General features: G+C 45.0%; 1 protein-coding gene across 2 annotated transcripts in view; it reads right to left on the bottom strand.

The window, feature by feature from the left end:
* The window catches only part of DYNC2H1 (dynein cytoplasmic 2 heavy chain 1), a 480,449-nt gene that overhangs the window by 436,445 nt on the left and 18,830 nt on the right, over positions 1–25,174 (bottom strand). For both annotated transcript variants that reach the window (XM_088456705.1, XM_088456706.1), the window contains exons 5-12: positions 19,937–20,081; positions 14,560–14,792; positions 13,979–14,113; positions 13,780–13,893; positions 12,041–12,152; positions 10,760–10,884; positions 5,811–5,986; positions 1,435–1,630 (exon numbers count right to left, since the gene is read on the bottom strand). In XM_088456705.1, the coding sequence (XP_088312831.1) occupies positions 1,435–1,630; positions 5,811–5,986; positions 10,760–10,884; positions 12,041–12,152; positions 13,780–13,893; positions 13,979–14,113; positions 14,560–14,792; positions 19,937–20,081 (1,236 nt within the window). The remainder of the gene's footprint in view (positions 1–1,434; positions 1,631–5,810; positions 5,987–10,759; positions 10,885–12,040; positions 12,153–13,779; positions 13,894–13,978; positions 14,114–14,559; positions 14,793–19,936; positions 20,082–25,174) is intronic.

Raw genomic sequence — 25,174 nt, 5'->3', positions numbered from 1 at the left:
TCGCTAGTTAATGGTGTCAAAGAAGTAATGATAACAAGGTACAACCTTTGTAATTTTATGATTTTTTTATTTTGTTTTGTTTTCTTTAAATAATAAACTATCTTTGATAAAATGGGATTGCCTTCAAACTAAGGTTATTATGTAGACGATAAGCTGTATAAAACGGATGTATATACATATTGATTGTCTCTAATTGACACTCAGGTGTTTATAGCTTTTGTAATGAAAGAGGAATATAAGGACCTTGAGCACTTTATTTGGGATATGCTTCTGAAAAAGCTGGACACCATTAACCACTGAAACGCGTTAAGCCTCCTGTTCTGCCGCCACAATCTTTGGGGTGATCTACAATATACCATCTTCTATTGGATATTATTGGACACATAATATTGCTGCGTGGGAACCTTCATCAACCCTCCATACAAGATACAGCTGCAAGTGGATACCAATCCAGTCAATTTCTCTGCGATTTTCGCCTATAGGACTGAGATACACCTTTCACCCACTTGGTAAATATTTGCTGTGCCTTTTCTATTGGAACTGTTCATATGGCCCACACAGCTAGTGCCCATTCCATAACCATGGACTTTTGATCCCCCTAGTAGCGGATTCATTGCAATGAGTTATATTGTATTTTCCTAATTGCATGCTTTTATGCTACCTGTTTCATTGCCAATATATGTAATAAAGTGTTAATTGTGAATTTTACATCTGTTTCTGAGCTTTATAATTTATTGGTGACCACTTAGCGCTGGTAACCTTTTTTTATTTAACTTTCATGAGACTGGTCATAGGGTCTGATTCAGAGCCGCTCGTAAGCGGCCGCTCGTTCGCTCCGAGCGATGTTTGCCCAACTGCGCATGCATACGGATCGTAATACGCATGCGCGAACCAGTCAGTGCGGCCGAAAATCGTTTGTTCGCTAAATAGCGAATGCCTGCTATTTTGATTGACAGAAAGAGGCGTATGTGGGTGGTAACAGGGGAAGGTGCTTGAAAACGGGGAGTGGAGATCCGAACGCAGGCGTGCTTAAAGGTCAAAACGGGCGTTTTATGGGTGTGCATAATTAAAACAGCAGCGTCATTGACCATGTCACTGGGTTATTTTATAGTCAGAACTGCTCGCAAAATTGTGGTAGCAAAAACCAACCCCAAGAATAGCGAGCAGTTCATACGCTGGTCGTTGTACTCGATTAATCTAATAAATAGCGGACATGACGTAGGATGCGAGCGGCCAGGGGGCGTATTTTTTTTAAAAAATGACCGGAAGTTTGGTTCGCTCGTTCAGACCTAGAGGCGTGAACAGACCGCAAACAGCGAACGGTTCATTTGAATAGCCACCCCTATTTTCTGGACGCTAATTGCGTCCGGCTCTGAATCAGGCCCATAGTGTGAAGAAGAGATGGTAAGAAATGACAGAGTCACGCTCACATACCTGTTTAAGAATCACGGCTTGCTTACAGAACTTCTGTGCCGTTTTGGCAGCTTGCTGGATCTTAGCCGGAATTACCAATCCAAGAGCCGACAGCTGCCGGACTTCTCGCAGCAGAGTGACCAAGCGGTCAGAATAGTGGATCTTTAATTCTCCGTTAGAGTGGTCCAATTCCATAACCTGACTGTTAGGTTGTATGCTAAATAAATGAAATAGAACAACACAAAGTATAAGAAAAGGACAGAATTCATTCAAACGCTACATACAACTTATACAATTCCAATAAACCATTTGGGTTGACAAAGGATTCCCACATACTGAAATACTGCAACAATGTAATAGTTATAAAAACCTTAACAAAAAAGTGCTATAACCTTGACAGCCCTACATGTCAGACCTAGAAAATAAAAGTTGAAGGAAAATTTCACTAAGTGTACAAAATATTTATACACAATTGCGGGTGTGGATATACTAATTATTGGTTGTGTGTCTGTATTTATTCTGACATAAATATCAATTTGTTCAATGCAGAGCTACATCATACCATATTCACTATTTATTCCGATTCTTTATCTAAATAATTTTTCAACACTGGCAGCTATACAACAGTTCTCATAGGAGCATAAGAGAGGGGCAGATAGAAACCAAGATCTTATAGTATGCTAAAAGAGTCCCTAGCAGCGCTCGTATATCCCTTTTAAACCCCTAGCACTAGGCCAGCGCTTCTCCATGGAGCAGAGCATTATGAATTGGAAAGACAGTGATTGTAATTAGCATGCTGGCCGGCTGTTTAGCATATTGGTCATAATTAGCATGCTGGCCAGTTATTTAGCATATTGGTCATGATTAGCATGCTGGACAGCTATTTAGCATATTGGTCACGATTAGCATGCTGGCCGGCTGTTTAGCATATTGGCAATGAATAGCATACTGGCCGGCTATTTAGCATATTGGTCATGCTTAGCATACTGGCCGGCTATTTAGCATATTGGTCATGATAAGCATGCTGGCCGGTTATTTAGCATATTGGTCATGATTAGCATGCTGGCCGGTTATTTAGCATATTGGCCACGATTAGCATGCTGGCCGGTTATTTAGCATATTGGTCACGATTAGCATGCTGGCCGGCTATTTAGCATATTGGTCACGATTAGCATGCTGGCCGGCTATTTAGAATATTGGCAATGAATAGCATACTGGCCGGCTATTTAGCATATTGGTCATGCTTAGCATACTGGCCGGCTATTTAGCATATTGGTCACGATTAGCATACTGGCCGGCTATTTAGCATATTGGTCACGATTAGCATGCTGGCCGGCTATTTAGCATATTGGCCACGATTAGCATGCTGGCCGGTTATTTAGCATATTGGTCACGATTAGCATACTGGCCGGCTATTTAGCATATTGGTCACGATTAGCATGCTGGCCGGTTATTTAGTATATTGGTCATGATTAGCATGCTGGCCGGCTATTTAGCATATTGGTCACGATGAGCATGCTGGCCAGCTATTTAGCATATTGGTAATGAATAGCATACTGGCCGGCTACTAAGCATATTGGTCACGATTAGCATACTGGCCAGCTATTTAGCATATTGGTCATAATTAGCATGCTGGCCAGTTATTTAGCATATTGGCCACGATTAGCATGCTGGCCGGCTATTTAGCATATTGGCCACGATTAGCATACTGGCCGGTTATTTAGCATATTAGTCACGATTAGCATACTGGCCGGCTATTTAGCATATTGGTCACGATTAGCATATTGGTCATGATTAGCATGCTGGCCGGTTATTTAGCATATTGGTCATGATTAGCATGCTGGCCGGTTATTTAGCATATTGGTCATGATTAGCATGCTGGCCGGTTATTTAGCATATTGGTCATGATTAGCATGCTGGCCGTTTATTTAGCATATTGGTCATGATTAGCATGCTGGCCGGTTATTTAGCATATTGGTCATGATTAGCATGCTGGCCGGTTATTTAGCATATTGGTCATGATTAGCATGCTGGCCGGTTATTTAGCATATTGGTCATGATTAGCATGCTGGCCGGTTATTTAGCATATTGGTCACGATGAGCATGCTGGCCGGTTATTTAGCATATTGGTCATGATTAGCATGCTGGCCGTTTATTTAGCATATTGGTCATGATTAGCATGCTGGCCGGTTATTTAGCATATTGGTCATGATTAGCATGCTGGCCGGCTATTTAGCATATTGGTAATGAATAGCATACTGGCCGGCTATTTAGCATATTGGTCATGCTTAGCATACTGGCCGGCTATTTAGCATATTGGTCATGATAAGCATGCTGGCCGGTTATTTAGCATATTGGTCATGATTAGCATGCTGGCCGGTTATTTAGCATATTGGTCATGATTAGCATGCTGGCCGGCTATTTAGCATATTGGTAATGAATAGCATACTGGCCGGCTATTTAGCATATTGGTCATGCTTAGCATACTGGCCGGCTATTTAGCATATTGGTCATGATTAGCATGCTGGCCGTTTATTTAGCATATTGGTCATGATTAGCATGCTGGCCGGTTATTTAGCATATTGGTCATGATTAGCATGCTGGCCGGCTATTTAGCATATTGGTAATGAATAGCATACTGGCCGGCTATTTAGCATATTGGTCATGCTTAGCATACTGGCCGGCTATTTAGCATATTGGTCATGATAAGCATGCTGGCCGGTTATTTAGCATATTGGTCATGATTAGCATGCTGGCCGGTTATTTAGCATATTGGTCACGATGAGCATGCTGGCCGGTTATTTAGCATATTGGTAATGAATAGCATACTGGCCGGCTACTAAGCATATTGGTCACGATTAGCATACTGGCCGGCTATTTAGCATATTGGTCATAATTAGCATGCTGGCCAGTTATTTAGCATATTGGTCACGATGAGCATGCTGGACAGCTATTTAGCATATTGGTCACGATTAGCATGCTGGCCGGCTGTTTAGCATATTGGTCACGATTAGCATGCTGGCCGGTTATTTAGCATATTGGCCACGATTAGCATGCTGGCCGGTTATTTAGCATATTGGCCACGATTAGCATGCTGGCCGGCTATTTAGCATATTGGCCACGATTAGCATGCTGGCCGGTTATTTAGCATATTGGTCACGATTAGCATACTAGCCGGCAATTTAGCATATTGGTCACGATTAGCATACTGGCCGGTTATTTAGCATATTGGTCACGATTAGCATACTGGCCGGCTATTGAGCATATTGGTCACGATTAGCATATTGGTCATGATTAGCATGCTGGCCGGTTATTTAGCATATTGGTCATGATTAGCATGCTGGCCGGTTATTTAGCATATTGGTCATGATTAGCATGCTGGCCGGTTATTTAGCATATTGGTCACGATTAGCATATTGGTCATGATTAGCATGCTGGCCGGTTATTTAGCATATTGGTCATGATTAGCATGCTGGCCGGTTATTTAGCATATTGGTCATGATTAGCATGCTGGCCGGTTATTTAGCATATTGGTCATGATTAGCATGCTGGCCGTTTATTTAGCATATTGGTCAGGATTAGCATGCTGGCCGGTTATTTAGCATATTGGTCAGGATTAGCATGCTGGCCGGTTATTTAGCATATTGGTCACGATTAGCATGCTGGCCGGTTATTTAGCATATTGGTCACGATTAGCATGCTGGCCGGTTATTTAGCATATTGGTCACGATTAGCATGCTGGCCGGTTATTTAGCATATTGGTCACGATTAGCATGCTGGCCGGTTATTTAGCATATTGGTCACGATTAGCATGCTGGCCGGTTATTTAGCATATTGGTCATGATTAGCATGCTGGCCGTTTATTTAGCATATTGGTCATGATTAGCATGCTGGCCGGTTATTTAGCATATTGGTCACGATTAGCATGCTGGCCGGTTATTTAGCATATTGGTCATGATTAGCACGCTGGCCGGTTATTTAGCATACTAGCCTGGTTGATTAGAAAAGGTAAGTAGCCAACATAGTACAAAGCATGCTTATTTTCAGACTCCATCCAGATAATCAGAGGAGAAGGACTGCTACAGGTTATTATTCAATGTACTTGATAAAAGAAGACCCATTACGACCTCCTTAATACAGACTATAGGAAATGCAGAGGTGAGGTCCTAGCTTTAGTAACACAAACACTTGTTGGAGTCATTTGGCTGGACAAGTATTTCAATATATCTGCAGATGGATTTACAGCAGACAGAGCCAGCTGTGATCGCAGGGAGCTTTTTTTTTTTTTTTTTTTTATTGTCATGTGTTTGTCTATAGCTGATGCATGACAATAGAAATTGAATAAAATTAAAAAATTATCAATCACGAAAAAAATAAAAAAATTCAAAAATACCAACCAAAATCCTGATTTTGGATCAGATAAACCTGACTGAATCTCTTGTGACCAGTCACTGAACTGTTCCTGTTCATATTCTCTGAACTGCTCCAGAAGTTCTCCAGCATCTTTGTAAAAGGACTGAAATCCAGACAGATCTGACAGAAGGGTCTCAGCCATCCTCACAGAATCCTCCACCTTAGTCACAGAGAAGGAAAGCAGAAGACAATGAGGAGGCAGGGATGCAGTATATACAGTTACAATGAGGAGGCAGGGATGCAGTGTATACAGTTACAATGAGGAGGCAGGGAGGCAGTGTATACAGTTACAATGAGGAGGCAGGGATGCAGTGTATACAGGTACCATGAGGAGGCAGTGTATACAGTTACAATGAGGAGGCAGGGGGTGCAGTGTATACAGTTACAATGAGGAGGCAGGGAGGCAGTGTATACAGTTACAATGAGGAGGCAGGGATGCAGTGTATACAGGTACCATGAGGAGGCAGTGTATACAGTTACAATGAGGAGGCAGGGGGTGCAGTGTATACAGTTACAATGAGGAGGCAGGGAGGCAGTGTATACAGTTACAATGAGGAGGCAGGGGTGCAGTGTATACAGTTACAATGAGGAGGCAGGGGTGCAGTGTATACAGTTACAATGAGGAGGCAGGGGTGCAGTGTATACAGTTACAATGAGGAGGCAGGGGTGCAGTGTATACAGTTACAATGAGGAGTCAGGGGTGCAGTGTATACAGTTACAATGAAGAGGCAGTGTATACAGTTACAATGAGGAGGCAGGGGTGCAGTGTATACAGTTACAATGAGGAGGCAGGGGTGCAGTGTATACAGTTACAATGAGGAGGCAGGGAGCCAGTGTATACAGTTACAATGAGGAGACAGGGAGGCAGTGTATACAGTTACAATGAGGAGGCAGGGGTGCAGTGTATACAGTTACAATGAGGAGGCAGGGGTGCAGTGTATACGGTTACAATGAGGACTGCAGGGGTCCAGTGTACACGGTTACAATGAGGAGGCAGGGGTGCAGTGTATACAGTTACAATGAGGAGGCAGGGGTGCAGGGTATACAGTTACAATGAAGAGGCAGGGGTGCAGTGTATACAGTTACAATGAGGAGGCAGGGGTGCAGTGTATACAGTTACAATGAGGAGGCAGGGAGGCAGTGTATACAGTTACAATGAGGAGGCAGGGATGCAGTGTATACAGTTACAATGAGGAGGCAGGGATGCAGTGTATACAGTTACAATGAGGAGGCAGGGGTGCAGTGTATACAGTTACAATGAGGAGGCAGGGAGGCAGTGTATACAGTTACAATGAGGAGGCAGTGTATACAGTTACAATGAGGAGGCAGGGAGGCAGTGTATACAGTTACAATGAGGAGACAGGGAGGCAGTGTATACAGTTACTATGAGGAGGCAGAGATGCAGTGTATACAGTTACAATGAGGAGGCAGAGATGCTGTGTATACAGTTACAATGAGGAGGCAGGGGGTGCAGTGTATACAGTTACAATGAGGAGGCAGAGATGCAGTGTATACAGTTACAATGAGGAGGCAGGGGGTGCAGTGTATACAGTTACAATGAGGAGGCAGGGGTGCAGTGTATACAGTTACAATGAGGAGGCAGGGAGGCAGTGTATACAATTACAATGAGGAGGCAGGGGTCCAGTGTATACAGGTACCATGAGGAGGCAGGGGTGCAGTGTATACAGTTACAATGAGGAGGCAGGGGTGCAGTGTATACAGTTACAATGAGGAGGCAGGGATGCAGTGTATACAGTTACAATGAGGAGGCAGGGGTGCAGTGTACACAGTTACAATGAGGAGGCAGGGAGGCAGTGTATACAGTTACAATGAGGAGGCAGGGGTCCAGTGTATACAGGTACCATGAGGAGGCAGTGTATACAGGTACCATGAGGAGGCAGGGGTGCAGTGTATACAGTTACAATGAGGAGGCAGGGAGGCAGTGTATACAGTTACAATGAGGAGGCAGGGAGGCAGTGTATACAGTTACAATGAGGAGGCAGGGATGCAGTGTATACAGGTACCATGAGGAGGCAGTGTATACAGTTACAATGAGGAGGCAGGGATGCAGTGTATACAGTTACAATGAGGAGGCAGGGGATGCAGTGTATACAGTTACAATGAGGAGGCAGGGGATGCAGTGTATACAGTTACAATGAGGAGGCAGGGATGCAGTGTATACAGTTACAATGAGGAGGCAGGGGATGCAGTGTATACAGTTACAATGAGGAGGCAGGGATGCAGTGTATACAGTTACAATGAGGAGGCAGGGGATGCAGTGTATACAGTTACAATGAGGATGCAGGGATGCAGTGTATACAGTTACAATGAGGAGGCAGGGATGCAGTGTATACAGTTACAATGAGGAGGCAGGGGTGCAGTGTATACAGTTACAATGAGGAGGCAGGGAGGCAGTGTATACAGTTACAATGAGGAGGCAGGGAGGCAGTGTATACAGTTACAATGAGGAGGCAGGGATGCAGTGTATACAGGTACCATGAGGAGGCAGTGTATACAGTTACAATGAGGAGGCAGGGATGCAGTGTATACAGTTACAATGAGGAGGCAGGGGTGCAGTGTATACAGTTACAATGAGGAGGCAGGGATGCAGTGTATACAGCTACAATGAGGAGGCAGGGGTGCAGTGTATACAGTTACAATGAGGAGGCAGGGGCGCAGTGTATACAGTTACAATGAGGAGGCAGGGGTGCAGTGTATACAGTTACAATGAGGAGGCAGGGGTGCAGTGTATACAGTTACAATGAGGAGGCAGGGAGGCAGTGTATACAGTTACAATGAGGAGGCAGGGAGGTAGTGTATACAGTTACAATGAGGAGGCAGGGAGGCAGTGTATACAGTTACAATGAGGAGGCAGGGGTCCAGTGTATACAGGTACCATGAGGAGGCAGTGTATACAGTTACAATGAGGAGGCAGGGATGCAGTGTATACAGTTACAATGAGGAGGCAGGGGTGCAGTGTATACAGTTACAATGAGGAGGCAGGGGTGCAGTGTATACAGTTACAATGAGGAGGCAGGGGTGCAGTGTATACAGTTACAATGAGGAGGCAGGGATGCAGTGTATACAGTTACAATGAGGAGGCAGGGGATGCCGTGTATACAGTTACAATGAGGAGGCAGAGATGCAGTGTATACAGTTACAATGAGGAGGCAGGGGTGCAGTGTATACAGTTACAATGAGGAGGCAGGGGTGCAGTGTATACAGTTACAATGAGGAGGCAGGGAGGCAGTGTATACAGTTACAATGAGGAGGCAGTGTATACAGGTACCATGAGGAGGCAGGGAGGCAGTGTATACAGTTACAATGAGGAGGCAGGGAGGCAGTGTATACAGTTACAATGAGGAGACAGGGAGGCAGTGTATACAGTTACAATGAGGAGGCAGGGGTGCAGTGTATACAGTTACAATGAGGAGGCAGAGATGCAGTGTATACAGTTACAATGAGGAGGCAGGGGGTGCAGTGTATACGGTTACAATGAGGAGGCAGGGGTGCAGTGTATACAGTTACAATGAGGAGGCAGGGAGGCAGTGTATACAGTTACAATGAGGAGGCAGGGGTCCAGTGTATACAGGTACCATGAGGAGGCAGTGTATACAGTTACAATGAGGAGGCAGGGATGCAGTGTATACAGTTACAATGAGGAGGCAGGGGTGCAGTGTATACAGTTACAATGAGGAGGCAGGGGTGCAGTGTATACAGTTACAATGAGGAGGCAGGGGTGCAGTGTATACAGTTACAATGAGAAGGCAGGGAGGCAGTGTATACAGTTACAATGAGGAGGCAGGGAGGCAGTGTATACAGTTACAATGAGGAGACAGGGAGGCAGTGTATACAGTTACAATGAGGAGGCAGGGGTGCAGTGTATACAGTTACAATGAGGAGGCAGGGGTGCAGTGTATACAGTTACAATGAGGAGGCAGGGAGGCAGTGTATACAGTTACAATGAGGAGGCAGGGAGGCAGTGTATACAGTTACAATGAGGAGGCAGGGGTCCAGTGTATACAGGTACCATGAGGAGGCAGGGGTCCAGTGTATACAGGTACCATGAGGAGGCAGTGTATACAGTTACAATGAGGAGGCAGGGATGCAGTGTATACAGTTACAATAAGGAGGCAGGGGTGCAGTGTATACAGTTACAATGAGGAGGCAGGGGTGCAGTGTATACAGTTACAATGAGGAGGCAGGGTGGCAGTGTATACAGTTACAATGAGGAGGCAGGGATGCAGTGTATACAGTTACAATGAGGAGGCAGGGTGGCAGTGTATACAGTTACAATGAGGAGGCAGTGTATACAGTTACAATGAGAAGGCAGGGGATGCAGTGTATACAGTTACAATGAGGAGGCAGAGATGCAGTGTACACGGTTACAATGAGGAGGCAGGGGTGCAGTGTATACGGTTACAATGAGGAGGCAGGGGTACAGTGTATACAGTTACAATGAGGAGGCAGGGGTGCAGTGTATACAGTTACAATGAGGAGGCAGAATGGCAGTGTATACAGTTACAATGAGGAGGCAGGGATGCAGTGTATACAGTTACAATGAGGAGGCAGGGGTGCAGTGTATACAGTTACAATGAGGAGGCAGGGGTGCAGTGTATACAGTTACAATGAGGAGGCAGGGATGCAGTGTATACAGTTACAATGAGGAGGCAGGGGTGCAGTGTATACAGTTACAATGAGGAGGCAGGGGTGCAGTGTATACAGTTACAATGAGGAGGCAGGGGTGCAGTGTATACAGTTACAATGAGGAGGCAGGGATGCAGTGTATACAGTTACAATGAGGAGGCAGGGGATGCAGTGTATACAGTTACAATGAGTAGGCAGGGGATGCAGTGTATACAGTTACAATGAGGAGGCAGCGATGACAAAACCTGCGTCTGAGATTGCAGCGGTCAGTCCATACATTTCCTACCTTTAACTGGAGCTGCCGCACCCACACAATATTGTTTACAACCTCCGGAAGGTTCTTCCCTGCGAGGGGTCCTGAGGAGTCTCCGGGGGAGCCGTGACAGCGCATTTCATAGTCTGACTGTATGTCTGAAAGTTGCATAAATATAAAATCAAGAAATTACAACACTTCAAATAATTTGAATATGGAACAGTTTAAGCATCATCTTTAGTCTAACTCCTCTTCTTTTGTACATATGAAATAAACTGCTTTGGTACACACATGCCAGAGTGGTCTTCTTGTCTTAGCTTTCTTTGACAACAATTTCCATCACAACAATTTTGGGACTGGATGAGGTGGCTAGTAGGGGAGCACCAGCTGAATTATGGATGCTGGTAATTGCTACACTTGCTTTAGTGCATAGCCAATTGAACCCATGGCTGCTCAGAGGAGAAATATAGAATACAACCATGTCACAGCGGACAGAGAGCAGCTTACGTAGATAAACTCTGCAATTGGTTGTAGTTTAAGATTCAATACCTGGAAAAAGTCATGAGCCTTTCTAATCTTGGGCACACTCTGGCTGCCCAGAAGTCTGCAGTAGAGTTTGGTACAGTTGGTACGAGCTTGTGTAAGCAGAAACTTTACTAAAAAGGTGTCTCTCTCCACACAGAGTACAGTATAAAGTACAATACCCGGCTTACAGGGTCTAGCAGCCTATTATTCCAGTCTCCACTCTATAATGAAGGTTACAATATATTTCTGAACAACATAATTGCATCAGGTGGGTACACTACTAGAGTTGCAGCAATTCTATATAGAAGTCAGCCCGCATGGCTTCATATTCAGTGTTCTAGGATCTATTTTCACGTTATTTTTCTTGAACTCTTATTAAACAGGAGTCAATCGGAACAAAATAACCACTGCTCTCTGCTGCCATCCAGTGGCCAATTGCAGAAAATGTCTACAACTTTTGAAAATTATTACCATTATTATTACTATTCCCTTTTTATAGCAGCAGGATACTCTGCTGCACACTTTACAATACGATTTTGATTATTAACAATAGAGGAGAGTGGCTTGCTTATAATTATCATTATAATGAGCAATGAGATCTATTAAACAGATGCTTTTCAGTTTTATACCACATTAACACAAATATATAAAAGGGTTCTGCAAGCGAAATTTTCCATATAATATATGCCAGTATTGTTGTAATTAACACCTAACAATCTTTGGTAATTCAGCTTGTCTGATTGTAAAACATAGAACGTGATTTGGTCGCTATCCTGTACATGTCATTACCTTTTATGTAATCCAGCAGTCTGGCAAGTAGAGTTTCCCTTTCTAGAATCAGCTGCTTCCGGACACTCGGCCTTTTCACAAGCTCCTTGTGCTTTTGAAAAGCTTGTAGAAGCTTCCAAATAAAACAATGATATGAGTATGGAGAAAAAATAGGAACAACACATGAAAGCGTGCAAAAAGCTGAGCTTCAATTCCACAGGGATTCCACGTATGTAACTATTAATGTGACCAAGAGACACCAGAGAGAGAAAATGGAAATGAACTTCTCAGAACTTCTCACAGTGTCAATCATTACAACGCATGTACCAAGAGGGCTAATCAGCATAAGACTTAGGGGTCTAGTTACTAAGCAGTGTTAGGAGACAGAGTGAAAAGTGATAAGGTACCAGCCAATCAGCTCCCAACTGTCATCTTACAGGCGGTGTTTGAAAAATGACAGTTGGGAGCTGATTGGCTGGCATCTTATCACTTTTCACTCTCTCTCCTAACACTGCTTAGTAACTAGACCCCTTAAAATAATATGTACATGAAAGAGTGTCACACTGGACCTGGCTGATGGCACATATGAATATTAAATGGAATCAATTTCAGGCGCTGCACTTGTATCGGAGACGCAACTTCGCTACATAGGTCACCAGAATTACCGCTGAATCCTTTTCATTGACTGACTCAATTAGAATCAGGAAATCTGTGTCCACTAATGAGTCGCATACAAAGAAAACACAACTCCACTGCAAAAGGATAATGAGCGAACGGTATGCTAATGTGACTGTACGCCAGTAAACATCTATTTGAACGCACCAACCTCATTGCGCCATTCAGAAGATCATCACCAACTTCGACACTTACAACTATCCCTTTTGCGCCATATGGCGTGAGACTCCTGGTGCGATTTCCGTGCTGGCGTACTTTTTCTCAAATGTGCTACTTTTTCCTCAATCTTGAGTCTTAGGGGTCTATTTACTAAGCAGTGTTACGAGACAGAGTGAAAAGTGATAAGGTGCCAGCCAATCAGCTCCTAACTGTCATTTTTCACACTTTTCACTCTGAGGTCTATTTACTAAGCAGTGTTAGGAGAAGTGAAAAGTGAAGAGTGAAAAGTGATAAGGTACCAGCCAATCAGCTCCCAACTGTCATCTCACAGGCTGTGTTTGAAAAATGACAGTTGGGAGCTGATTGGCTGGTACCTTATCACTTTTCACTCTTCAGTTCTCCTAACACTGCTTAGTAAATAGACCCCTAAGTCTCCTAACACTGCTTAGTAAATAGACCCCATTGTTTGCAAATAGTGTACTTGGTCTTATGTGGCAAAGGAATTGGTATAAAGTCGCAGATTGCGCTAATGATACATGGCGCGGGTCACTCGTACCAGACCTGCCCGTGTACTTTTTCCTCCACTGTGCTACATTTTCCTGTATTTTGCGTTAGTTTGCAAACAGTGTACTAGGTACTTAGGATTAGTATTTTGGACGGGTAGAAACAGCCAAGATCCATCTGACCCAATCGCTCAAAGACACACACAGATGCATAGGTGTGCTATAGCACATGCGGTTTGCTAAAACTCGTTAGATCTGCTGGCAATCAGACCTACATGGAGTCATAATGTGTGGAAATGCACCTTCTACGCCTCCTTGTATTAAGTTTAAATTCTAATTCCACCATCAAATCTTCCCGTATGGGTGCATGACTATGGACTGTTCCTCTGTTCCCATAATAAGCCATTTGCCCCAGGCATCTACCTGCTGCGGGCTGTCATGGATCTCAGAGAAGTAGGACTTCAGCTTGTTGGCTATTTTCTCTTCTGCGGGTTCCATCATCCTCTCGTACTGTGATACTGCAGCTCTCCACAGAGGCTGGAAGAGAACATTGGCAGGAAGATTATTAGCATCAGACTGCTATTGGGCAGCAGAACCCGAGAGGGCAGCGGTCGGTGGCTACCTCTGTGTATGGGTTGTAGTGCACAGGATTCAATCCAGCAAAGGGTTCAAAAACTTTTCCATATCGCTGGTGGTGATCGTCACTAGAGGGTAGGAAGTGAGCCAGCTTCTCATGCAGCATCCGTATAGCAAACACCTGCAATGAGAAACGTCTGCATGTCACTATTGTATGTCACTTACAGTCACAATTACACAAGCTGAAAATGAAGGCGACAACCAGACCTTTATAATGACAATTACCATTATAATATAGAATCCATTTACTTGCACTGACAATCAATATAATCCTGAAACTCTGGGCATTCACAATTGTAAAAGATGAATATGTTACTTGGAAATTTACTGCAAGATTTAAACAAAACTAACACCATACAGAGCAAGAACAACATAGAGTCCTCTTAACTGTGCCTATGTGGACAAATAAAGCAGTTGTCCATAGCAACCAATCAGCTTCTGCAATTTTGTAGAATGTACTTGATAAAGCCACCTCAAAGCTTATTGGTTGCTATTGGCAACTCATCCACTTGGCCAATCTCAACTCTCAAGAGGAGACACAACAAACACAGCCCAACAATAAATGACCTCTTCCAGTCTTTTCCCGAGTTTTTGAAGAGGTTCTGGGGTGTATTGATCATTCTTCCAAGGGTGTGGAGTGTACCGCCGCCAAAGCTGACCAGTCAGGTGTTCACAAGCAGACGTCCATTGCTCACAGACCGTAATACCTGCTCGCAGGCTCTCCTTTACAGCAGGGAAAGGGTCTGTCCACAGACTCAGCCCGCCAAGGATCTTCTGAACACTACGACCCAGTGTGTACCCTGAAGAACAAACAGAGTAGCAGAAAGAGGATAGGACACAACATGAGTGGTCTAAATTGATACAGTGCCACAAAACCTATACACACACATACATCTCTATATGGGTGCAGTAGGCATTACCGCCGGCTACATGGAAGCCCGGCAGAGGTGAAGATCCCGATCGCTAATTAAGGTAAGTATCCCTAATCTAATTCCCCCCTTAACCCTAACCCTCCTAAACCTAAGTCTCCCGGGGGGTGCCTAACCCTAACCTCCCCCCAGGGGTGCCTAACCCTAACCCACCCTTCCCCTAGCCTAAACCTAACCCTCCCGGGGGGCTGCCTAACCTTAACTCCCCCCCGGGAGCCCCTAACCTAACCCCCCCCCCCCGGCGCGCGGCTGTCCGCGCCCGGCTTACCTTCGTTCGGTATGCCGGGCGTTGGACTCCCGGCATAGGTCTAATGATAGGCGTTGGGATTTCGACACCTGTCATTAGTACTTTGCCGGTATTAGACAGTCGGGAAGCCGGCGGTCGGTATTTAGACCGTTGGCTTACTGACTACATCCCCTCTAAAGAGCTCCCCACAGCAGCTGAGTATTGTGAGCAGGGGCAATTTAAGAATAAAATCACTTAAGGCCCCCCCAAACATCTGCAATTGATTGCAGTAATTGTGAAATTTGGATTCGATTGATAAAGGGAAAGATTTTTATACACAATCGATTGCAAATTGCTGCAATCAATTGCTGATGTATGGGGGCCTTAAGACTTACTGCCACAATTAGGGTTCTGATACTGAATAGGCCTTTATGTTTGTGATGGAATTGTGCTGCCAACACAAAACCTATCAGCCCTTCCCCTGGCATCTAAATGTGCAAGGACTGATGGGGCACATCCACTAGACGATCTACTCCCTGTCCAATCTCTAAACGATTTTCCCTTGAAATTTTATCTTTCAGTCTGAACGATTTGCAAACTATCTTTAATAGATCAAGTGAAATTGACCTGCATGTTCTGTCGACTGACGAGATGATCAAACGACCAGCGGGAGCGCGCATTGTTGATCGTTAACGACCAAACACTGCACAATTTATAAACGATTTTTAAACGATTGAACGATAACGATGTCGTTTCAATCGCCTGCTAAAATCATGTAGTGGATGCCCCCCTTACGATGCCCACTTTGAGCCTCTTTAGATGCTGTAACACAGCCTGGTGAGCTTTACATGCAACCATCAGTCGCACCATTTACCAAATACATTTCAAGACATCTGAGACAGTGGGTCTGATTCAGAGTGCCTGTTATTGCAGCTGGACGGCGTCCTTATGCCAATGCCGATGGTCTACCTCCTGAGAAGCCCACCAGCTGCCGCACTAATAGTACCTACCCTGTGGAGATGCGGAATCTCCGTAAGAACATGGCAGCCGGTGTCAGTGCAACTGCGGCAAAACACGCAAACACTAACCGCGAAGCGCACACGTCTGGCTAGCCACCCGTTACCACCCAGGAATGCCCTCCGAAATTGCCTCTCAGTATCCAAATTCATTCTGCAACACCCAAGGGTAACTATCAGAATACAAGCGAAGACAGAAAAAAAAAAATCGGCCACATGCGTGCGGCATCGACGTAGCGTACATCTCCGGTGCATCTAAATTGGTACTGCGGCACCGTGCGCACGGACTCTGGGCACATGCATAGTAGCAATAAGAAACCGCTCAACTGCATCTAACATGGACACGGAGTGCGACTCTTTCCCAGACTGTGACCTGGACAGTCACAGACGATCACCATTACATTGAGCAGATTATTAGGCCTCCTTTATCAACAAGTTTTACCATACGCAACGAGTGATAAAACTCATTGCGTCTGATAACGGTGCTCCAGCCCACCAGCTCCCAGCTGTCATCTGTTTGAAAAGTGACAGTTGGGAGCTGATTGTGTAGGATATATGGTGCTCCAGCCAATGAGTTTTATCACTCGTCGTAAGTGATAAAACTCCATGATAAATGAGGCCCATAATTTATGCCTTACCATCCCCTGGCATGAATTAGCCTGAGCCCTGCACACAGACAGTACAGGAGTGCTGTCTGTCATTTACAATCATTGATCACAGTTTTTAGTGCTGTAAAAAGGCCGTTGGTTAGCACATTAAAAAATTTCCATTGCAAGATCATACAGGGGTTGTTATGAGGACACAGTAAGTGACAGCAGCTTCCAGTTGTGTGCATCTCCACATATCACTCCGTGCAGATTAAGGGCCTGATTCAGAGCCGCTCGCTATTTGCGGTCGTTCGTTCCAAAACAAGGGGTGGCTATTCAAATGAACCGTTCGCTCATTGCGGTCTGTTCACGCCGCTAAGTCTGAACGAGCGAGCAAAACTTGCGGTTGTAATTTTGAAAAGTACGCCCCCTGGACGCTCTCACCATACGTCATGTCCGCTATTTATTAGATTAATCGAGTATATCGACCAGAGTATGAACTGCTCGCTATTCTTGTGGTTGGTTTTTCCTACTACTATATTGCGAGCAGTTCTGGACTATAAAACAACCAGGTGATGTGGGCAATGACGCTGCTGTTTTAATTATGCACACCCTTAAAACGCCCGTTTTGACCTTTAAGCACGCCTGCGTTCTGATCTCCACTCCCCGTTTTCAAGCCCCTTCCCCTGTTACCACCCACATACGCCTCATCCTGTCACTCAAAGTAGCAGGCATTCGCTATATAGCGAACAAACGATTTTCGGCCGCACTGACTGGTTCGCGCATGCGTATTACAATCCGTACAAATGCGCAGATGAACGAACATCGGTCAGAACGAGCGGCCGCTTACGAGCGGCCGCTTACGAGCGGCTCTGAATCAGGCCCTAAGTCTTTTGTTTTTCTATAGGTTACCATCTTCAGCAGGGAGAGAACGCTGCATCGCCATGCCATATAGCAAAATTTGCGGGGGTGCCATGCCAGTCTACCTTCTGGAGGTCCCTGCTCTATTCTTGTGATGTTTGCAGCCCTGACACAGTGATGTCCCCACACGTGCAGAGAGGAAGCCCACATCCTGCTCTTCAGACCATGCTCGGTGCTGGCACAAGCACAGTGATGCACCAAACGCCTGCTCAGAGAGACAGATTAAAGACCCCGGCAGGATGGCACACAATTGCTGGGCACCTTTCATCTCTAAGTCACCTAGTGGCGGCACCCCATGCAGTGATGGTAGGTCCGCCGCCGATCTCTGCTGTAAGTTACATTTACTGAAACTCAAAACCTGCCGATTTCTTTTCAGCTTTCTCACTAGTGGGAGATTGGTCCAAGCTGGTCTCCATGTGCCAAAGGAAGTGTTTGTTCTCTTTATATATGCTCATCCAAACCAGCGATGTCACATTCTAACGCTAACAAAGAAAAGATGTATTGTGCACTGATAGAATACGCTGCACACTGCAGTGCAAATCCCTGTTCCTATTCGAGGCTACAATTATCCTAAACATAGAAGACCCAGTATCTGTGTGTCCATCTTGCTCCTAGAACCTCTAGAGCGAGTTACCAATTACTTTTATTTTTTTACAGTTCATGGAGTCTGCTTTTTCTAACCAGCAGATTGAGACGTGGAAATATAATAAATGGTTCATCAAGTAGAAATGAGATTGTAGCATGGTGGTTTAAGCCGGGTACACATTAGACGATAAGTAATGTTATTGTTCATCGCGTTCAATATCGTCCAGTGTGTATGCCGGCAATGACCAACCATGCGCGCTCCCGTGGGTCGTTGACTATATCTTTCATCGACTGTGCTTGCAGGGCAACCTGACGATATGGTCAGGTTCTGCATGTACGGGGATGAGGGAGGGTGCCGGCACTGAACGATATCGCTCAGTGTGTATGCTCAATGTCGTTAAATACATAGAGGCCGGCAGTGCAGGGGAAACACATAACGATATCGCTCATGGAGCATATCGTTAAGTTTGTATGAGACTTTAGTGGCAACATTGGTTTAGATTCTGATCAGGACACTATCTGTGTATTGTATGTTTGTGATCCCAGTGTTCACGTAGGTGTGGGGGAGGAAGAGGGGGTCTAGGACTGAGATGACCGATTCCATGTTTTAATATTCTCTTAAAATTGCTGCGTAATATGGTGGCACTGTGCCAATAACTACACTAGATACAGGTTGAGTCTCCCATATCCAAAATGCTTGGGACCAGGGGTATTTTGGATATCGGAATATTCCGTATTTTGGAATAATTGCATATTATAATGAAATGTCTTGGAAATGGGACCCAAATATACACACAGAATGCATTTATGTGTTATATACACCTTATACACACAGCCTGCAGGTCATTTTAGACAATATTTTTTATAATTTTGTGCATTAAAAAAAGTTTGTGTACATACATGAAATTCATTTATGTTTCATATACACCCTATACACACAGCCTGAAGGTTATTTTATACAATCTTTTTAATAATTTGTGCCTTAGACAAAGTTTATGTACATTAAACCATCAAAAATCAAAGGTTTCATTATCTCAGTCATGCTGAAAATATTCCGTATTTCGGAATATTTGGATATGGGAGACTCAACCTGTATACGTTGTTGGTTTTGTTTTTTAACTATTTTATTTTGATATTTTTTGTTTCTTTTTCAATTGTATCCATTTTATAGGATATATCAATCTACAGATTATTAGTATAGAAATATTAAGGAAAACACGATAATTCTACATGAAACCGTTTGGGTAGATTTCAACACCACAGTGTAGTGTAAGGCCCATCATGTGAGCTGGGTGTATGTTTGGTAGGCAACAGAACTAGGGAGGGAGTTGGGCACTTTGGAGGTTATACTACATAATGTTGCAGATGCGATAACGAGTACCTGTATAATTATTCATGGAAACAATTCTAAGCCCTGTTTTCTTGTTGCGAGCACAGCCTTACTCTCGTATTCATTTATGCATCTGTTCATAACTGATCAGAATGTTATTATTGAGCTATTATTTGTTTTAATGTCCATTGGTCATTGATGTAAATAGTTCTCTCTCTTTGTAAAGAAAAGAAAAATATATAAAATATGTTTAAAAAAAAAAGAAAATAAAAGGAACTCTGAGGTTCTGGGTCGTACAAGTTTATTGATCCATATGATCAGGAATCTAGGGCACCTCTGAGTGATCCTACCAATAATCTCCAGCAAATGCCTCATGCGGTGCTCAGGGAAGGGGTCGTGCTCAGTCTGTCTCCATACGTCATCCACCGTTTCCTTCGTAGTTTCTACAAGTTCCACAACTTCAGCCAATGGCAGGTGATCCAAGCTACTGTAATACTGTAAATACAATATACACATTTCTAAATATAGTAATGGCATATGATATGATAAAAGAAAATGGTTCACAAAGGTATACGTCAGAAATGCGAGACTAAAAAAAACTTCCCTGACATTCAAAAATAGGTGTCATGAGTGTCACATTAAATTATAATGACACAGTTAGGATGTTAGATTTTACATTGTAGAATCACTTATCCCGTTTTCCACCTGGTCAGTACCATTCACTGCAGACAGTGGGCTCCTACTATCCTGTGTTCCTGGCTTTGACAGTCACTCAATGTTAGAGGACTCAGGGCCTGAACCATTAAGGATCGCATCTGCTAAAGCGTACGCGGTTGGCAGATTGTTGCATACTGTGCATGCATCGCAATGTGTGCGCGCGAAGGCACATCTGCGAGCACGGAGATCCATCACAGAGTGAGTGACGGGAGGTCAGCATTTGTGGGTGATGACAGGGGGTTGTATGAACATGCATAAATCAGCCACTGCTACTGCATATGCAGCCTGAGTACTTACTGCGTGCTAGGAGGTTAGCAATTTCCGAGTAAGGTCAGGGCTGCTGTAATTCTGCGCGAGGGTCCGATGTCACTCGATGTTCCCGATGTATACGCGGGACTGCAAGGTATTACGGATGTGAGATAGCGGTAGTGGGAGGCAGTGGGCGTCCTTATGCTGGCAGTGCGATGGCATTGTGATAGTATTCATTAGCATATTTTCACAGCAGACCTGCGTCCAATTACGGAACTGTGATCGCAATAGCGATCCTTAATGAATCAGGCCCTCAATACTCTGGGCATTATTCAGCGTCAATCTGATAACACCATATGCAATTTTCTTTTGTCACTAGTTGAAATATTTTGCACTGCGCATGCGTGAGTTTTCACAATCCAATCCAGGGGGCTGAGACAGAGGTTGTATCGGGCGTGGAGTCGCAGAAAGTGAGCAAGTGCAAGATGGCAGTGGGCGTACCGTCGCAGGGAAAGTACAGTAAGGGCGTGTGCTCTCACCCTGGTGTAAGTGTAAAGTTCATAATGACTGCATACGATTGGTTTCCAATGCTGAACACACACCCATTTATGGAAAACCGCATACGCTGATGCAGAAGGTTATTGTACATTGCACTAAATACTCGTTTACACAAAAAAATGCTTCTGATTCCACTGTGGATGAGGAATCCTGCATATACAGTTAGGTGAATATATACTTGCACACTAACACAAGGTATTTATTTTAGCAGTTTACCAAAAACATATTCAAGTTACAGTTATATAATGAATATGGTTTTAAAGTGCAAACTATCAGCTTTAATTTAAGGGTATTTACATCCAAATTTGGATGAATGGTTAAGGAATTACAGTCGTTTCATATGTAGCCCCCTCTTATTCAAGGACCAAAAGTAATTGGCCAATTGACTCAGCAGCTGTTCATGGACTGATGTGGGATATCTACATTATGGTCCGAATTCAAATCAATGCGATGATGACTAATCAAGGGAGGGAGCTCCGGAAGCCATTCAATACACTGCGCTGTTTTATACACAAGCCAGCTAGATGGAGCCAAAACTGCGCTAGGGATAGTTCCAAAAAGAAATGCCGTCTTATGTCTATTTCTCTTTTTTCCTCCGTTTCAATGGAAATTCTGAACCTGATTCAGACCCGGTCGCAAGTGCTGTGCGCTCGCAACCGGGTCGATGGTGGCCCACAGCGCATGTGCACAACGGAGCCAGATCCGTCCTGCGCATGTGTGAGACCCGGCTAGCGACGGGCACTCCGTCGCTCCGGGTCTCGCACCAAAGGGGACGAGCTGTCGATGTCGAGCGACAGCTCGCCCCCTTTGGTGGGTGGGTCGGGGGGGGGTGGCTGCCCAAACGGAGGCATTCCCATGAGAACGCCTGCCGTTTGGGGGCGGCCCCACTGACATCACAAGTGATGTCACTGGAGAACTTCCGGCTCTGTTAAGAGCCGAAAGCTCTCTGGGGCTTGCGATGAAAGAGACCCTACCACAAGGGTCTCGTCGCAAGCCCGATGATCACGATGGTCTTGACCATTGCGACCATCATCATGGTCGTTCGCTATAGCTGTGGGTGGTCACCCACAGCTATGCGAGCGGCCGAGAGGCCGCTCCAAAAATAAAAAAGCCCGGCCCTGATTCAGAGCGAGCGGCTCTGAATCAGGCCGTCTGTATCTCCCAGAAAGTGTATCCAAATATTCATATAATTAAAACAATAGCATTCAATTAGTCACTGGCAAGTGTAATTAGTCATTAAGAAAAGTAGAGAAAGGTTCCTAGATGCAGTTTCCTGTATTTATAAGATTTGGGTTAGGTGCAGAACTGAATGCACGGCCGTTAGCAGAGCGTATCTTGTGTGTTACCCCCTGCGCACACTCCAGAACCAAGCACAAGCAACTACAGGCTATGCAGAGTAGTACGCAAACCGAACATATCTCCGCTTGCAACTGAAGGGGAGTAACTGAGCTGCAGCAGGGAAAGGATGTGTCGGCGGAAGTGTGGACTACGGAGAGTAGTACAAAGGCGTGATTGTGCCCATTTTAAGACTGATTTTTTGCACCATGGATAGAGCTGGTCCAAGTGCTCACTGATATTGATGACAGCTACAAAACCAAGGGCACAGGTAGAGGTGATCAGGTCCCAGAGATATGTACAACACCCATAGGAGTGAATATATGCATTTAGTTCCTTGCACTCAATACAGGAGCAATTACAGACGACTTGTTCTGAACTCTGGCCCTGATTCAGAGCCGGTCGCTCTGACAGAGTGCTCGCTCTGAATCAGGGCCGGTCTTTTTTTTTTTTTGTTTGTTTTTTAGAACGGCCTCCTGGCCGCTCGCATAGCTGTGGGTGACCACCCACAGCTATAGCGAGCGGCCAGGAAGATGGTCGCGATGGTCAAGACCATCCCGACCATCGGACTTGCGACGAGACCCTTGTGGTAGGGTCTCGTTGCTGCAAGGCCCAGAGAGCTTTCGGCTCAAACAGAGCCGAAAGCTCTCCCACTGACATCACTTGTGATGTCAGTGGGGCCGGCCCCAGAGGGTAGGCGTTCTCATGGGAACGCCTCCATCCGGGCAGCCACCCCCCCCGGCCCGCCCACCAAAGGGGGCGTGCTGTCACTCAACATCAACAGCACGCCCCCTTTGGTGCGAGACCCGGAGCGACAGCTTGCCCGTCGCTATCCGGGTCTCGCGCATGCACACGACGGAGCCAGCTCCGTCGTGCACATGCGCTCTGGGCCACCATCGACCCAGTTGCGAGCGCACAGCGCTTGCGACTGGGTCTGAATCAGGCCCCCTGTATCAGCTCCAATGTGCTAATATGTCTGCTTCAGTTACTTTGCTCTTCCTGTGTAAATCATTAGTGGCTGACATATGATGTTCAGCCTGTATTATGGTTTAAAAAACTGAAAAATCAGAAAAAAAATAAAAATAAAAAATCAGACCAGAGCCGACCAGCTGTTTAAATGACATGTTTCAGTTTAAGGAGACACTTTTCTCCTACCTAAATATAGATTTGCCAAAATTGGGACACTTTGAGCAGAATTTACGAAGCAGCGGTTTCTGTAAGCCGCTGCTTCCCGGCGGGTTGCAGGTATATATTTAAAACGGCACCCGGAGTCAGAGTAAAACCCGGCGTGCTCTAAACTGACTCAGAGTGCCGTTTAAAATATTCACATGCAAGCCGCCGGGAAGCAGTGGCTTACAGAAACTGCTGCTTCGTAAATTCTAACCTTTGTATAGAGGCTTCTAGAGCCTTATACCATGCAGTCTAATTTCCTGATGGTGATGTTGTACTCTATACACCACAGAAAGCTTGTCCATGGGTATTACACCGTGCTTATTAAATCTTTACTGTCTAATGTTCTATATCTGGGGTGGCCAGACTTTTGGACTCGGTATCTACGGAAGATTTTTAGCTTTGAAAGTAGATCACCAAGTATCTACATTTGCGGACGCCCGAAAAAGAGGATGTGGTGTGCCGAAAAAAAAAAAAAAGGCATGGTGACCTCACAGCAATGGGCATGTCTCGCCAACAATCACACATTGGCCCCTCACAGCAAAAAAAACAAAAACAATGTCCCAGACAGGAAAAAAGCAAAACATTGCTGCTCACACAAAAAAAAAAAACACACATTACATTGCCCCAGCCTGCCACAGAAGATTTTATCAGTCTTCAGCTAGCCACAGAAGACTGACCATTCTGAGACAAAGGAGCTCCTAGTCCGTGGGCGACGTCAGCAATCCAGCAGCAGCCTCCGTGCAGGCCAGTCTTGATCGGTTCAGAGTGCCATACTGCGGCCCCTTTTGTGTTTGATGCCTTCGAGCCCTGGCCCATGCCCACCCTTAACCCGGCTCTGACACCAGCACAATGGAAGCTGTTACATGTGACAGCTTTAGCCAATAAGAGTCAGACTGATTGTTATTGGCTATTGCGGTCACTGTGACAGCCGACAGGCAATTGGTGCTTCAGCTAGTCACAGCCTCAGTTTGGTACAGCTGAGCTAGCTAATAATAATCACCCCGATTCTTATTGGCTGCTGATGGACACCTGACCGCAAGTAAATATAGCAGGCGCGGCTTCAGCAACCCATCTGTGATTTCAGCACACCAGCCAATAAGAATCACACTGATTCTTTTTGGAGGCTGCTTACTGCTGCTGAACAGACCAACGTACGGTAATCAGCTGGTCGAGTGTCTGAAGTCGACCAGTCATTCGCGATGGATGCTTTGGTCACCTCTGTTCTATATGATTTAACATGTACAGTATATTTACAGATGTGTCCTCACTCATCTTTGCTGCAATCGCGCCAAACAGTCCCTCTCGGCGCACCTGCTCCCGTGAGACTCTGCTAGCTCCGGGCATCTTTTTTGCTTTTTTTTTTTTAGTTCCGAAAATCCGTCTAAGTCGCAATGCGATGCAACTAGGACGTGCCATAATTAATTTGACATGTGACACTTGTATATCTATGTGCGACTGAGTCTCTCAATCTGCATGCAAAGTGCTCCAAAGCCGCGGCCACCGCTATTCTCTACGCCAAGTTCTGTTTAGTCTCATTCGCACACAGATATACAGTA

The sequence above is a fragment of the Taudactylus pleione genome, unplaced genomic scaffold, assembly GCF_031769625.1.
Source record: "Taudactylus pleione unplaced genomic scaffold, aTauple2 ptg000711l, whole genome shotgun sequence".
Lineage (NCBI taxonomy): Eukaryota > Metazoa > Chordata > Amphibia > Anura > Myobatrachidae > Taudactylus > Taudactylus pleione.
Note: the sequence above shows the minus strand (reverse complement) of the source record. Positions and strands in the feature narration are given on the sequence as shown.